This window comes from Trachurus japonicus, unplaced genomic scaffold (assembly GCF_045865225.1).
Source record: "Trachurus japonicus isolate A0001 unplaced genomic scaffold, Traja_1.0 AP030434.1".
Taxonomy (NCBI): domain Eukaryota; kingdom Metazoa; phylum Chordata; class Actinopteri; order Carangiformes; family Carangidae; genus Trachurus; species Trachurus japonicus.
This window is the reverse complement of record NW_028220567.1, coordinates 1-17,639: the sequence shown is the minus strand read 5'-3', so window position 1 is coordinate 17,639 and position 17,639 is coordinate 1. Positions and strand designations below refer to the sequence as shown.

Sequence of the window (17,639 nt, the reverse complement as noted above, 5' to 3'; positions counted from 1 at the left end):
AAACTTCTGGGTGCATGTTTGAGTCGCCACCTGACGCTGTCTGTGGAAAAAAATTGCGGCTTTGAGGGATGTAAACAGCCTAAACAGCAGAACTTACATCCACTCCCATTCATTGCTACCGTGGCGATGCGGGGACAGACACAACTACCGCAAAACAGGAGCAATTAAACTGAAAATCTTCAGATTCCTTCTTTTAGACCTAAAATGATATGAAAATACACCCCCGAGTTGAATTTGCCTGGAATTGTCCTTTAAGGCTTTATATACAGACAGTCTATGGTTTAAGGGCGGTTATTTTTTTAATTGCAACTAGCACATGTTCTGTGAGACTGACCTTTGACCTGGTCCACAGTGTGACTCAGTTGCCAGAAATGATTAAGTTGCAGTCATGAGCTAATCCATCTCTGGACACTAGGAGAGTGTCAATTACACACACACACACACACACACACACACACACACACACACAAACACCACATACATGTACTTAATCTATGTGTGTGTAGTTGCACAGCTAAAAACTGCACTTGTTCAGGATCATAGAAAGATGTTCTCACCTGAGACATGACAGCTTTAGTCTTTTTTGAGATATAAAACATCTTTGTTTTCCTGTCCTCTTGTCCATCTCATGGACACTTTCCTGGACACAGTCTTGACAGTTTGTATTCTCCTCATTCTTAAAAGTGTTCTTTCTTTCTCCCTTTCTGCAGGTAAGAGTGTTTGAAAGTTCTTCACAGAAACTGTCGACCGAAAAGGACAAGTCGCGTGAGAAAAGCAGGCGACATCCGAGGCAACTCCAGTCCACGGATCCACTTCTGTGTAAAACTGGCGACGGCACAGTGGCTGCGACTTTAAGCTCACATGTATTTATTCTTTATCATCAGTGTGACAGAATGAAAACACATCAGACACCAGGCCAATTCTTCAATGTCTCACAGAAGGACATAAAAGCAGCCAACCGTCAAGTTCGTCATGAATAAATATATTTCAGAACCTGAGCAGGAAAAAAAACATTCATAAGCTGAAATTCGATGGTTTCATGAGCATGTTTGTGCCCGACTTCCTTATCAAATCATCTGGGCTACAGTGCCACACTGGTCCCTAACCCCCCCCCAGAACGCACACACACACACAGTTCCAATCCCTGACCCAGACAAACCACACACTGATTGGATTGACTTGGATCCAATCAAATAAGGAATTCTGATGTGACCGGATTTAAGGTCTACAGATACACAAAACACACACACTCACACACACACACACTTGTTCAATCAAGCAGGGTCCGCTCCACACTCACACTGACTCACAAACAGTCCACACACACTCTCTCTCTCTCTTTGTGCTTAGTGCATTGTGGGAAATCTGCTTTCTGGAGGAGGATATTACATCACGGCGTCAGCCAGCTCACCCGGCCTCCATCGCCAAACTGAGTTACCGTGGTTACAGCAGTGGAAAATTAAAACAACCCTCGCAGGAATTCGGAGTATTACGGAAAAATTTAAAAATCAGAGCTGAAGTTGTGTATGAGTTGTGAGATGGAGGTGATGGGGGGGTGGGGGGGGGGGGTTGTTGTGTTTACAGACGGTGTAATTGGCAGAGGAGAAGAGGGGAATGCAAACACACAGATGGATTCTGGGAGCGCAGACTCTCTCGGTCTTGGATCAAATTGTACATGTATGTGTCTCTTGCTCATGTCACTGAGCCCTGCTATGACGTCACTAATGGAAGCGTGGTCGGTGCTTTCTCATTCAACAGAACTGTTAATAAAGCTGTGAAAACACATCTGGAGCAGCGTTCACGCCATTTTGGGCCTGTGGGCTAAAACTGGTCCCCCAGGAGAAAAATGTGACACATCAGAGAATCTATGAGATTTTTTTTTTATCTCTCTCTCTCTCTCTCTCTCTCTCTCTATATATATATATATATATATATATATATATATATATAATGACATATTACTAGGCAAAGACTGAAGATCACTTATCAAAAATAGATGAATCATGGCAGCAACAGTTTCCCACAGTCACTTCTTCTAAGCTACAAAATAAAAGCATGTGAACAACATGCTGGCTGAGTGGCATGATCTACAGATTTGCTCTTTCCCTTATTTTTCACATATAACCTGTCTCACAGCAGCAACATCTGTTACTGCCATAGCCTCCTGAGACCCGGCAATGTATGCAATGCAATTTTCAGAACTGAATTGTTTACTTTTCATATGAAAAAAAGCTAATTTTACTAATGTACACTGTAGTGGACATCGGGACTCTGTACTTGTGTCTCCGTCACATTTCTTTGGGAACAGCTCATTGACAGAGGCTGAGTAAATTCTTATATTCTTAAATAGTTGAGGGGGATTCAGAAATTGAATTATCAGAGGATAAGAGTCCATGGTAAGATGATAACCATGTAGGAGAGTGTAAAAGTTCAGATGAGGAAGAGCCAGATGAGGGAGATCAAGACAAAGAGCTGACGTGGTGCACCATTGGTTTCTATGGGCCGAAACCAAAACATAGGGTTTTGAGGTTTTAAATCAGTGCAAAATGAATGCCCATGGAAATATACTCCAGAAAACAGGCACCTTGATTTTGTTCTTGACTCTAAATAATGATTAAGCAATGAAAACTGTTCATGGATGGACAACAAGCCTTTTGTTGAGGCATTAATCATAATAGCATAAGATGCAGCCTGTTTGTCTTTTGCTCTAAAACGTCTGAATGGTCAATGAAATACCATCTCTAATGATGAAATCACAAAGATAAATAGTGTAGTTGATGAAAAAGAATGAAAACCCTATAACTGACATTAGTTTTTATAATATATTACTGTATTTTACATGATAATTCAAGTTTTTCATGCACATTCTAAGCATCAAAATATGACACGTTTGAGAACAATATAGTCCTGTTGTACACTACAGTGCACAGGTTATAAAATTAAAATAAAATAAAAAATTCAGATTTTTTTCTTTGCAATTTGTTCTTTACCATCCCAACACAATTTATCTAAAAAAAAATCAAAATCAAAAAACTTTTTTTTCCTGGGTCTCAGGAGGATAGTGACAAACCAAAACAGCAACAAGCACGTGTCTTCACAGCAGCTCAGTGACAGCTGTGAGCTTGTACTCTGAAGGGTAATGACAGGAAGTTTCTGTTGCCTGTTTGACCGACCTCTGAAACAGCGTACTGTACATATGCATGATAAGAGAAATAATATCATCTCAGTAAATGCAGTCAGTCACACCAGATGACTGTGGCCAAAGATTGACTGATGACAGTAAGACCCCCGACCTCCATGATCAACATTCGTGTGACTGTTGAATCTTTCTAATGAATCTCAAGATGTCATGTTTCCCATCATGAGAAATGAAGTGGTTTTCTGTGGCAGCTACAGGACGTGTGTGGGACTCACCCCGTTGGCTCTGCTCATGGCCTGGTAGTAGATGCTGTAGCTCTTGGCTGGAGACAGAGGAGGGTTCCAGAAACCGCCGTAGCTCTTGTTGTCTCCGACGGTGAACGGCTGCACGACCGTGAGGCTGGACGGAGGCAAGTCTGCGGCGATGTAGTAGGACGAGTCCAAAACGGAGGCGTTGCGGAAGCTGACGGGAGCAGAGAAACACTCGGGGGCCTCGGAGGCGGCGCGGCGGGTCTTGGATTTGCGTTCCTCTTTCACCACGAGCTGGTAGGAGCTGCAGGTAGAAATAAAGTTATTCAAACACAATTTAAATATAGAGAGAGTTTGCTTCAGCTAAAACATTGACATTTGCTTGATCTGACTGAATTACAGCCACTGTGTGTGAGAGAGCCACAAAGTGTCTGTGTTTAATCCACTTTGGCTGCAAGTGTGTGAAAAGACGACACCGAGGTCTGTGGAGATTCCTCAGGAAAGTGTCGACCATCCTCCTGGAAGCAGAGTCATGCAGACTCATCTGTTCCAGGGTCAGTTCTTATTTCCAAATGGAGGCAAACCTAGTACTTCTCACACAGGAGCTGAGTCAGCAGCCGCATCTCGACTAAAACTAAGAAATATGTGTGTGTGTGTGTGTGTGCGTGTGTGTGTGTGTGCCTTATCTGCACATAGTCTAGCAGGTGATCATGTGCCTGTACAGTATGTGATCTAGCAGGTGTGCCTGCGTGTGTGTGTTTTCTAACAGGTGTGTAGAGATGTATTTATATACTTAAAAGGTCTGTCTTTGTGTGTGTGTGTGTGTGTGTGTGTGTGTGTGTGTGTTTCCATTCTGCTCTGAGAGGCTTCATGAATGGCTGAGGGCTCCTTTAGCGGTCAGGACAAACGCAGCGGCCCTCCGCAATTACCTCCGTCCTCCACGCCAAGAACTCACTTCACAATTATACGCAATTAGGGAAATGTATGTTTCTGTGAAGGGCTGCGGCCAATTATCCCCAGCTCCCGTTTGGCAGCTTTCATAAAAGATAATTGCTGATGACCAAAGATGAGTCTCTCTCTCTCTCTCTCTCTCTCTCTCTCTCTCTCTCTCTCTCTCTCTCTCTCTCTCTCTCTCTCTCTCTCTCTGGTTTCTGCCTTTCTGGTGAAATATCCATTTCAAACTAATGACTTTATGAGGCTGCACCAGGCATGAAGTAGAGGCCTCATACAAGGAGCAAATGGGGAATTGTGTGTGTCCATGTTCAGGTGCTCGTGCGTGTGTGTGTGTGTGTGTTTTAGTGTGTGTCCTTGTCAGTGTGGAAACATGTTGGAAACTGAGAACAATTTCTGAGATCAGGACGTTTATAGAAAGTGAGGTCGTCTGAAGTCAGCCATGACAGTTTACAGGAAGTGACATCATCTTGCGAAGCGAGGAACATTTTGAAAAATAAGAAACTTTTTGCCATTTCTCACATCTTCAGGGTGGTTAATGGTTCTCAGCAAGTGATCCCAAATCCACGTCTGCCAGTTAAACAGGAGCAGAAACGGCCAGTCAGGTAGCCGTGTGGTTTAACAATGATGAATGAATGGGTATTGGTGTGGCAGGATTGCGGTTTTGTATAATGTTTGTTAATTTTTATAATGTTAAATGTCCACTTCTTTTGTGGAAGTTTGGCAGTGTGTGTGTGGGTTTGTGTTGTGATTGTGTGTGTACATGTACACATTCACTGTGACAAAATGCATGTGTGTCGATATCAACACTTCAGATATACAGCTGACTTGCATTCATGTAAAAGCAAAGCATCTGCAAACACAGGCTTGTGTGTGTGTGTGTGTGTGTGTGTGTGTGTGTGTGTGTGTGTCTCCGCCACAGCAGCTGCTCCTCTTAGCAGAGCCATTTTGGTAAACACTCCTCATCTAAGCCCCTGAACTTGAAATGCCTCTGATCTCCTCAGACTAAATAAAACACACGCACACTCACACACATTAACCGACAGATGACTCTTCCCGCTTAACCACAAACATCTGCTAGCACCTAAAACGATGTAATACTCACACAAAACAGCCATAATATGCGTGCTATGTTACGCAGCTAATCTCAGGCTGATAAACACATCAGTGATGTTGGTGGCTGGAGAGCAGCCTGATTCAACAGTGTATACATTCACCATTGTGGATGATCAATGGAAAAATATGATATGGGAATGTTCAGAAATGAACAAAAACTACGGTCCGAGGCTCACATTTCCCACTGTCCAGACGTGTGTGATATTTATTCTCCACTCGCCCCTGTGGAAACTGTATTTCCCTGAGGGCAACATAGAATAATGGTCTGCCCTGCACCAATTAAATGGATGAGATCACATGTTCAAAGTGAACTTTTAATTTTTTTTAAATGTGCTGGCTGAGAAAATGAGAAGAGGAGAAAGTGACAAATTAGCTGTGTCCATTTTAAAACCAAACCTTGGTGGACGAGAAACTCAGTCGTTTTTCTGCTCTTTGTTTTCTGTTATTACTGAATGTGCAGAGAGAAACATGTTAAACCTGCGACATGATTGGCCGATAATCAATACTGAGTGATCTGAATATTTTCAGATTTGATTTAATATTAACAATGACATTCATAATAATACCAAACGTTATTTTTGTGGCACCATTCATACCTGAAACGAAGCTTCAAAGCTTCACATGAAAATACATAAATGACCATAATAACTTGTTCGGTAAAGCGCCAGCAGTGTGAGCAGTGTAGCTTTATGTCTCTAGTTCTAGATGTATAAGGAAGTAAAACTGGACTTCAGTCCAAACTTCAGTTGTCTGAGGTGAAAAATGATGTTTTCATCACCGTATGACCACAAGCTCAGATCTGGATTTAAAACCAGACCACGGCCATTTGACTTCAGATTTAATCCAGAGATTTGATTTCTCCAGGAGGATTTCAGTTTGCAGTTAATAGATTACTCTTCATTTACAGTAATCTATATTCTTCACTCTTCATCTATTTACTTACAAATATGTACTGTAAGTATGTGGGAAAGTAAAAACTGTCTGTAACTATTTCATTTTGCTTGTTTCTGTTAGGGATGTCACGATTACTTGTTTTCACAATTAATTGTGGTATTAAACGCCACAATTAATTGATCGTAAAGATTCCTAAATACCGTTACTTTCACAAAACTTTGATGTTGGAACCTTATTGGCAGATGTGCGCAGAAATATGGGTAAATGCACAGATACTGGTCCATTTAACTAACGTAACATTGAATTGGTAGGAATTTAAATGTTAGCGTGTCATTTTAAATTAAAAAAACAAAACAAAAAACCATTAAAATAAACGCAAACATTTGGTATAGATAACAATTCATGACCTGAATATTTCAAACATTTCCCCTGGGGATTAAGAATTGGTCATATATTAAAGCTTCAGTTGGTAACAATTATTCAGTCATATTTGCTGGAATTGTCACTATATTCTGATGGTCAGACATTAAATGAGTAATTTAGGACAAAATCCAACTCCTCTGGCTCCACCTACAGCCTGTAATCGTATTTGCCAAAATCCACCGCGCCCGACGATTCTCCACCAGTCAGGTAGAGGGAGCAGGAGGAGCAGCCAATCGCCGCTCCTACACGTCGTGCTATGGATACGGTACATCTTTTTTTTTTTTTTTTTTTTCTCTGTGGGTGCGTTCATGGCTACTTTGTGTGTGTCTGTGTGTGTGTGGGGCGCTTGGCAGAGGTTCATAAAGGGACCTGACGGAGTATTGTCTTGAAATTTCCGACCAAGTCGCGGAGTTTACTTTCACTTTCGTCAACTTACCAACTGGAGCTTTAATAGATACTTGAAATATTTTGTGTAAACAATGAGTAATGTAGTTTATATTTTGACTATATTTGATTTTACACATTCATAGTGTTGTGAAATTAATTAGCCTAATGCATAATAATCGTGATAATCGTAACACCGTGATTATTTCTCTGACAATAATCGTACCAAGAAAATTTATAATCGTGACATCCCTAGTTTCTGTATTAGGTGAAATGTATTTTTTAATCCCTCTGTCAGTCACCAGGAACTAGACAGTGATCATCATAAGTCCAACATCTCTACTTGAAGTCCACATCACACTGAGACTAAAAAGCGACAGAATTTCCTTTGGATGTGAGACAGGAGAGAGAGAGTGAGGATGAAGGGAGAGGAACAACAGGACAGGAAGTAGGGAGGCGGTTACCTGATTGGTGCTCCGCGGGACTTAGCGGGCTTCAGCAGGACAGTGATGGTGGTCTCGGTCTCGTTCAGTGGAGCCTCGGACTCGTATTCCGGCATCATGGGGGCTGATGGGAGGAAAACTGACATTTGAAACCAGGAAAGCCTTTACTGACAGGAAGTCACATCACCTCAACACAACACACATGATTGTGTTTTCTGCAGCTGTTGGCCACTGAACACACGGTAGCCTCAGTGCTTCACAAAAATCCTAATTGTGCATCACAAAAAAACAACTTCATCAACCCAACGAGATCTTTATAAAAGAGTGTCTACCTGCACCCAGGGACACAAAAACAAACACAAAAATCCATACACTTACATACACATATACACACGCTGACAAAAATAAACAATGAAATATGCCTTATTAAAGAATAATTATTACATAATAACTACAGAGAGACTTTAGGTCCTTCCTAGAAAGGTTTCGAAGCAGCTAAATGTTATTTTCTCAAGGTCAAAATGATAAGATGAGAGTTTTCCAAAATATAAGCATGTATTTCTTGTAATTTTTAATCCTCTACATTTAACAAGATGAATAAACCAAAACAAGGATTTAATTCATATTTCTGTTTTAATACCTGATGAAATGGATGGACTGAATTTTAGAAACTTTTTAACAGAGAGAGAAGCAGCAACATTCCCTCCTCCGTCTCACACCTGCGATGGTTTAATGAATTATCTTTGGAAATATTATGCGTCTCTATAAGCATGAGGTTGAATTTATGAATACACTTTAAATGAGCTTTCTCTATTTAATCACTGGAAAATGGATGTTCAGATAAAACCAAGTTATTAATTTCACGTCTGTCGTATTTGATGAGCAGCATCAACCCCCCCCCCCGCCCCCCTCTGCCCACCGCTCCCTATCTGTCTGCATCGTTTAATCAAATCTCGCTGTCCTCTGCTTCCTGGATGAGATAATGAAGATTGGTGATGGCGTGACATTTGGGTGGGAGACGTCTCTGTTGAAGTGTTGGTGTTTTATTTTCTCCTCTCAGCAACATGTTGTGAAGACGTGAAAGGAGGATGGAGGAAAGGTCACGCTAACATCACTGGAGGTGTTTTCACAGACAGGACGATGCTGCTGATGTGTTAGACTGAAGGTTTAATCAGCACTGTTAGCGTGTTGGACGGTGGACACAGCGAGAGAGTCAAAGCTGTTCATATTTGGGTGTTTGGAACTCAGGTAAAATACAGTAGCCTGCTGAAGGAAGCTCCACCCAGGGCCGGCCCCTGGCATAAACCCTCTATGTGGTTGTTTAGGGCCACAGCCGTTAGGTGGGGGGCCACATGATCAGAAAGGTACCGGGGGTCATTCAAGTCATTTAAACATCCTGAGGTCTGCACGTGCAGCTATGAGCTTTATATGTAATTTGAAGTCAATATTCAGCTTCTTTTATCTCACATTTGAGACATTTGGTGAAAATAGAACGGCAGAATGACAACATTTGTGCTCAAAAAACAATCTTACAAAATGTCATTTTAGACTTGTTTTCTACACGTATCTATTACTGTATTCATATCCTATTTCAAGCACCAAAACAGTTCATTCTCATGACTGAAGGAGTGTTTTCACAAGGGATTTTTCAAAAGGCAGACCTCAATTTTCCAGCATTTGGCCTAAATTATTTCTTTCTTTATTTATTGTTACATCTGCAAGTATCTTAAAAAGATAAATTTAAGAAAATATGTAAAAGTTGAGAAAATGGCCTCAAACCTCAGAGGCATAAACACGTCTGTATTCAGTTTTAACCAGTGATTTGGTGTTTGTGCTTAGAGTGCAGGGCCACAAACAAAAATCTTGTTTAGGGGGCCACCAACATCCTAGGGCCGGCCCTGGCTCCACCCCCATCCAGGTGCTGCGATTTACCAGTGTCCCTTGAATGCCTCACCTGCAGGCAATTTGGGGCGGTAGCAGTGACTGTGTTGTATCTTTATGGAAGATTTATGGTGGTTTAAAGTTGTCACTGCAAAATCAAAAACAGGAGGGGCTGTCAGGGATCACAGCACCTCATCTGACCAGGTTGGCCTCGCCTGATACAGACAGGCTCCCTCAGGCGGGTCAACTTTCACACGTGTAGTATCCTCATCCAAAACACACTGAGGTCCAATTAAAAGGATTAAAGTGATCTACATGTATGTTTCCCACCCTGAGCTGATTGCAGCAGCAGCTGAAGAAGAAGAAGACACCGACTGTCCAAGTATTACAGTAAGTAATGTGACTGATTAGGTGTAGACTTAAAAAAGAGGGTGGGAAACATACAGTAAGATCACTTTAATCCTTTTAATTGCACCTCAGTGTGTTTTCGATGATGATACTCATAATGATATCTTTTTATTTCAAGTTTGCAGATTTATTTAAAAAAAAATCAGGTTAGCCTATACCTTTTTTTTTATTTTATCTATTTTTTTTTTTTTTTCTCCAATTCATGCCTTGTTAATTAAACTGGCAGGCTTTGGAATGGAAATATATGTATGTACCATATCGCTACAGTATAAATATACATACATCAACATTAATGTATGGGCTTATCATACATTTAAATACATGGAATTAATTACAATTTCTAATTTATTTTGTTTACACTTAACATTTACATAATATTTGTTCTAGTATTTAAATGAACATACTGGTGCAACATTAAAAAAAATGTGAAGACTGTGGAAAAGTTATTTTTACAGAATTCAAAAGGTGAAACTTTAATATTTTCTCGATTCACCACACAGTGAAATATTTCAAATGTTTTCGTTTTAATTGGATTTATTATGTCTCAGAGCTCATGGAAATCAAAAAATCCAGTATCTCAAAATATTCCAATATTCTCTAAAATGAAAAAGAAAACAATTTGTACAATGTAGAAAACATCAAGTCCTGCAAAGTGTGTTTATTTATGCACTCAGGTTTCAGCTCCTTCAAAGAAAATTACTGCATCAAGGTTTGAACCTCAAATATATGAATGTTGAAGTAAACTATTGTGTATTTTAGATGCACCTGTAAGAGTATGAAGCTCAGAATATATTATTACTTTTGAGTTTGGGTCAATGTTTTGATTTCTTTTTGCATGGATACACAGATGTGTGGTAAAACTCTCCCACAGTGAAAGGAGCAGTTTAAGGTCAGAGCTGAGCAGACGAGTGTTGCTGTGAAGGTGCCACTTCTACAGAGAGGCTGACCTCAGCGACGTATGCTTAGCCTCACACATCACACACTCCGCTCCTGAAGCAGCTGCCGAAGAATATTCATGCTGAATTAACAGTTCTAGTACAACAACAGCACACGCGGCTGCATATCTACTATTCATTCCGCTCACAATTAATGACACAGTGAGCAACCATCTGTGCATTTATTCTGCAAAAATGTTTGCAACATAATCAGACGTTAATCAATAGAGGTTGTAGTTTTCCCTTTAAACTGCTGCTGCAGCGACTAGGTCTGAAGTGGACAGTTGGACAGAGTCTCAGACAAACTGATAAATTCGCTCACAGCTAAAGGTCAGGAAACAGAAACAACAACATCCTGACAAAGAGAAAAGCAATCAAACGTGGAGGGGATTAGGTAAAAGAAAGTGTTTCTGAGGTCACCATGTCCTTCACTTCTGACCTTTAAAGGGATAGTTCACCCTAGAATGATATTTCACTCATTATCTACTCACCCTCATGTTGACTAAGGGCTGGAAGAAGTTTCAGAGTCCACCGTCCCTTCTCTGAGTTACAGGGGGTCTTGGTGTAGCAGTGCATGTCCATATAACGGTTGCAAAGGGACACCAGAGCTCTTCGTAAAAAAACACACACAAAAAAACATCCAAATACCTCCATGATGCTCGTATGTAATGTCCGTCTTGTGCTGAAGCCCCAAATTGCGTAATTGTCCCGAAAAAAATTAAATAAGTCTATATTTTAAGCTTGTTTGTAGCGGAAGCTTCTCGAAGCTCCTCTTCCTGGTCCGTCCAAATCTCGCGTGATTTGCGCTGGCGTCAGTGCGGTTACTGCGAATCACGCGCTTCAGCACAAGACGGACATGACATACGAGCAGCATGGAGGTATTTGGATGTTTTTTTGTGTGTGTTTTTTTACGAAGAGCTCTGGTGTCCCTTTGCAACCGTTATATGGACATGCACTGCTACGCCAAGACCCCCTGTAACTCAGAGAAGGGATGGTGGACTCTGAAACTTCTTCCAGCCCTTAGTCAACATGAGGGTGAGTAGATAATGAGCGAAATATCATTCTAGGGTGAACTATCCCTTTAAGCCCCAAAATCTAATCAAGTCATTTTTGAGTCCAGGTGAATGTTTGTGTCAAATGTGAACAAGTGTCACTGAGACGTCAACCTGAAAACAACATGGTCGCTCTGACTGTCACCAGAGGGATTAAAAAAAAACAAAAAAAAAAAACAGAGAGGAAGGGATTGAGATTTTGAAAGAGAAGAGGGAGAGAGAGTGAGGGAAGCCAAAGATAGAGAGAGATGAAGGGCAGTAGGAGACATACAAAGAGAGACAAAAACAACAGTTTTATTTCGTATCTGTCATTTAACTAACAAAGACGAAGCTGTCACCAAACAGCAGCAGCAGAGAGAATAGAAGAAGTCCTCTTGTTGCAGAATAAAGGGAAACATTAACGTCTGAGGCCATGTCACACAATGTGCTTTTCTGCTTTTTCTTTTTTTTAAAAGAGACTGTTCTATTTTTTGAGCCTCTGACATTTTGAGCAGATGAAGGCTGGTGACATAGACTGAGAAAAGGCCAGAGAGATAGGCGACCTTAACTGTACTATAAACCCCTTGCTAGACAAATCCTGCCCACGGCAGGTCTCCCCTTCTAAAGTTGCCAAAGCAATTTCAACGTTTATGGATCAAATAGGAGGTTTAGATCCCTGGCGCTTTCTCTATCCTGATAAAAAAGAATTTTCTTTTTACTCTCAGGTCCATAAAACATTCTCAAGAATTGATTACTTTTACATTGATAATTATTTTCTTCCTGTTGTCGATAACATAGAATACTCAACGATAGTGGTATCTGATCATGCTCCAGTGCTACTCGACCTTTCGTTTACACTTTTACAAAAGACACGCCCTCCATGGAGGCTGAATTGTACATTGCTAAACGATGATGACTTTTGCCAAACAATCTCCAAAGTAATCGACGATTTTCTTGTTACCAACAAGTCTAATCTCATATCCCCATCTTTACTGTGGGAGACATTAAAGGTGGTAGTCCGAGGAGAGATTATATCTTATTCTGCAAGACTGAATAAACTCAAAAAACAAAAACAGGAACAACTCATGGAAAGCATAACAGAATTGGACAGAAAATTATCAACATCTCCATCCCCTGAATTAGACAAAGAGAGACAAAACCTTCAAATGGACTATAACTTGCTTTCAACGCAAGAAACTGAAAAATTACTCTTGCGTTCACGTGGATTTCTTTACGAGCACGGTGAGAAGGCAGGACGCCATCTGTCACGCCTAATAAAAAGCCAATCAGTATCCCAGCAAATTAAACAGATTAGAACTCCTTCTGGTGAACTTACAGTAGTGCCATCCGTCATAAATGAAACCTTTAAAACATTTTATTCTGAACTATATACTTCACAATCCCCAACTGACAAAACAAACATGATGAGCTTCCTGGATAACCTAAATTTCCCACCCATTTCTTCTACTCAGAAGAGCGAAATGGATCGACCCTTAGAATTTCGTGAATTAGCAAACTCAGTTAAACTAATGCAAAGTGGCAGGGCCCCTGGCCCAGATGGTTACCCTATAGAGTTTTTTAAAAAATTTGCTGATAAATTAATCCCTCTCCTCTTAGACATGTTCAATGACTCTCTGGACCGGGGTGCTCTGCCTCAAACTCTCACCGAGGCATCTATAACCTTATTATTAAAGCCGGGTAAAGAAGATTCTGATTGTAGCTCTTACCGTCCTATCTCCCTCTTAAATGCCGATTATAAGATTTTAGCTAAGGCACTGGCCTTACGACTTGAATCAATTATGCCGAGCATCATTTCACCCGACCAAACCGGGTTTATGAAAAACCGACACTCTTTTTCCAATGTCCGCCGCCTCCTCGACCTTCTTTTTTCTCCCGCATCCAGGGAGACACCAGAAGTGGTGGTCTCCCTGGATGCGGAGAAGGCTTTCGATCGGGTGGAGTGGAGTTATCTGTTGGAGGTCTTGAAGAGGTTCTGCATTGGGTCTAAGTATATATCCTGGATCTCACTTTTATACTCTTCCCCTAAAGCGTCCGTAAGCACTAATGGGATGAAATCCCAATATTTCACACTCAACAGAGGAACCCGCCAAGGGTGCCCTCTGAGTCCACTATTGTTTGCTGTGGCAATCGAACCTTTATCTATCGCACTTAAATCGGCCAATTTTAGCAAAGGAATCCACAGATGTGGTTTGGAACATACACTTTCCTTGTATGCGGACGATTTACTATTGTTTATTTCTGATCCAGTAACCACCATCCCCAAGATAATTGAATTGCTTAACAACTTTGGAGCATTTTCCGGTTATAAGTTGAACTTCTCAAAAAGCGAATGTTTTCCTGTAAATAACTTAGCCCTTGGGATCCCCGATGTGTCTTTCCCATTTAAAGTGTCTAAAAGCAGCTTTAAATATTTAGGTGTGGCATATCTGCCGCAAGATGTCAGATCTTTACAAGAACAACTTTTCACCCCTAATCGACAAGCTTAAATTAGATCTGGAAAGATGGTGTAATTTGCATATAACTATAGCAGGCAGGGTAAGTTGCATCAAAATGAACGTGCTTCCACGTTTTTTGTATCTTTTCCAATGCTTGCCGATCTTTTTACCCAATTTCCTTTTTTCGTGCTATAAATAAGCAAATTTCATCTTTTATATGGAAAGGCAAGACTGCCAGGATAAGGAGAGAGTTTTTACAAAGGCATAAGTCCGTTGGTGGTTTGTCACTCCCTGACCTAAGACTCTACTATTGGGCAGCTAACATAAGCAAAATGACTCTCTGGATTCGTGAACCTGAATTAATCTGGTGTAAACTAGAAGCTAAATCCTGTTCTACATCACTCCTAGCTCTACTTACATCAAAATTGCCCTTTCAATCATCCAAATATACATGTAACCCAATTGTCGTCTCCACCCTTAAAATTTGGTTCCAATTTAGATGTACTTTTGGACTCAAAGGATTGTCTAATCACAGCCCCATACATAACAATCATCTCTTCCCCCTCCCAACATTGATAATGCATTTTCTCTATGGCAGCGCTCAGGCCTTGTCAGGCTAAGTGATCTATATATTAACAATGTCTTCGCTAGCTTCAGCGAATTATGTGAAAAATTTAACCTTCCCAAGTCTCACCTATTCCGATACTTTCAGGTTCGTAACTTTGTTAAATCCAATAGTACCTGTTTCCCCAATATCCCTCCTAACTCAGTAATTGAATCAATTTTGGAAATTCCCACAAATCAGAAAGGCCTTATCTCAAAAATGTACATCTTAATATCCCATCTCAAAGAGACATCTCTTGATAAAATCAAGAAAGACTGGGAACAGGAACTTGGCAGGGTTATCGATGACGGTGACTGGGACTCAGCATTAATTCGTGTAAATAACAGCACATCTTGCTCCAGGCTTAATCTGATACAATTTAAGGTTGTCCATCGTACTTATTTGACCAATTCCAAAACTTTCCAAAATTTATCCCAATGTCGCAGACACATGCAATAGGTGTCACTTATCACCAGCAAACATGACCCACATGTTTTGGTCGTGTCCCCGTCTGCAAGTTTACTGGACGGCTGTTTTAAACATCTTGCAGAGGCACTAAATATGGAATTGACACCTTGTCCAGAATTGGCTATTTTTGGAGTATTATCAGACCAAACAATTAGGAAAAAGTTTAAGGATAGTATCGCCTTTGCTTCTTTATTAGCACGTAGAAGAATTTTGTTGGAATGGAAGGCACCAGTTGCCCCCAAAGCTTCCGTGTGGCTTAAGGACCTCATGCTGTACTTAGATCTGGAGAAAATTAAATACGATCTGAGGGGGACACCTGGAAAATTTGATTCGGTTTGGGGCTGCATGATTAGTTACATAGCTAAATTAAAGACACTACAGGACAAGTGAAATGTTCACTTCTGACAACTGACTTTTGAATTTCCTTTCCCTCCTTATTTCATCTCAACCCATTGAAAATATTACTTCTCAGTTTTGTGGTGTTTTTTATTTTTTATTTTTTATTTTATTTTATTTTTATTACTCTCTCTTAATTGTCTAGGTACTTTTATATTTGCATGTCTGTTTACTGTAAGAAGGAAGGATGTGTGTTATTACTGATCTGTGACAAAATTTTGTAGGATTGGGGAGGGCTGGGAAAGGGAGGGAATAAGTGGTTGTTGTTTTTGGAAAAAAAGAAAAAATCCTTATTTTTCATTGTATGTACTTTTACCTGTCAAATGAATAAAAACATTAATAAAAAAAAAAAAAAAAAGAAAAGGCCAGAGAGATATGAAAACGGTCACATAAAGACACACAAAGACTGAGACACACAAACACAGGAGTGACGAGCCACACCAGGGGGGTCTTCCTAAGCTCGCTTAGCTCCAAGTCTGGCTTAAATGGCAGAGTCACACTTATTTTAGTGAGAGTTCGGTTCCATCAGTGTGGCTAAGATAACCATGGAAACATGGTTCTGGCTAAGCTCTGACTTTCCGGTCCATCAACCTGAGCCTCAACTCCGTTCCATCAAAGTGGTTCATTTTGATGGAAAACCCCCCGGTCTCACGGTGACAACACGACAAACCTCAAAAAAATGTCACAGAAATTAAAACATGTCAATATACAGAATATACAGGATGATTTTAAATGGTTTGTACCTGCTATTTTAGTGGTGATACGGGTGGTGACGGGGGGGCCGAAGCCCTTGTTGGTGGAGGCTTTGAGGGTGAAGAAGTAGGTGGTGCCTGGGTAAAGACCCACAAACACATGGTGAGTCTCATTCCTCAGCTTGAAGACCCGTCCCCTCTGGGTGGTCAGGTCGGCGGTGGGGTCCAGTGAGCTCAGCGCCTTGTAGGTGATCTGGAGTCAGGTAGGAAACAGTTTTAAACCGCAGTGTATTTTAGTTTGTCTGACAATGTGAACATGAGTCAGCATCACGATGACAAGCAGGAGGCAGGGCAGCTAGCCTAACGCTGACTGTCATGGCCTCTGTATGCCAAGCTGTTCAATGCTATACTGCCCCCTGTGGAAGGAAGAGTAAATGCAGTCTTAACTCCCATTTAGTTAAGTTTCACTTTCGGTTTTGAGAGAAGGAGAGCACATGGCTGGTGCTGGAGACCATTTTCTTTGTCTGTTGAGCTGTGGGAAGACTTTATTTTGGTATTGAAGCCGCAGAAGACCATATCTGTAAGTTTTTATGTTTCATAAGTTTGTAAATGAAGATTGTGTGTTACAATCATTTCCATTATCACTTTCATTTTGTACATTGTAATAATACAACCATGTATGATACATAATTTAGCCACGTAGCTTAGATGCTATTTTGATTAATTCAAAGTGTTTTCTCTTTTTGTGCATATCAATATTGTCTGTATTTACCTCATTCATTACCATGATTATTCTGCTTGTGCAACTTCATTTACAAAACTTGTATCTTTGGATTGTATTACAGTTTCACATTCGTGACATCTTCAGTAAAGATCAGTGACAACGCCACGGTCCGGTCTACAAGTCTTTTTCTGGGGATTCTCGATTGTTTGGACTAGCTGGATAACCACTTCGGCACAAGAGGGAGGCCAGCATACTACTGACCAACACTGACATAAGCTGCAATGAGCTGTTTTTGGGTTTCGTTGCTATCAATATTACAGTAATTGTCATACTGATTATGATAAGAGCAACGGTAAAAGTGTGGTGCATGTTAAGAGTGACAATCCAGTGCCCTTGTGACAACACTAATGTCAATACATTAGATACGTTATGCTACGGTACATATT

At 40.7% G+C, this 17,639-nt stretch overlaps 1 protein-coding gene across 1 annotated transcript; it reads right to left on the bottom strand.

Annotated features, from left to right (window-relative positions):
• Nucleotides 1-3,390: 3,390 nt before the first annotated feature.
• LOC146960378 (receptor-type tyrosine-protein phosphatase T-like) lies at nucleotides 3,391-16,722 on the bottom strand (the record flags this gene model as incomplete). Its single annotated transcript, XM_085772427.1, has 3 exons — nucleotides 3,391-3,691; nucleotides 7,620-7,722; nucleotides 16,521-16,722. Coding segments are annotated over 3 exons (606 nt in total), but the record flags the coding sequence as incomplete, so codon positions are not given.
• Nucleotides 16,723-17,639: the final 917 nt, after the last annotated feature.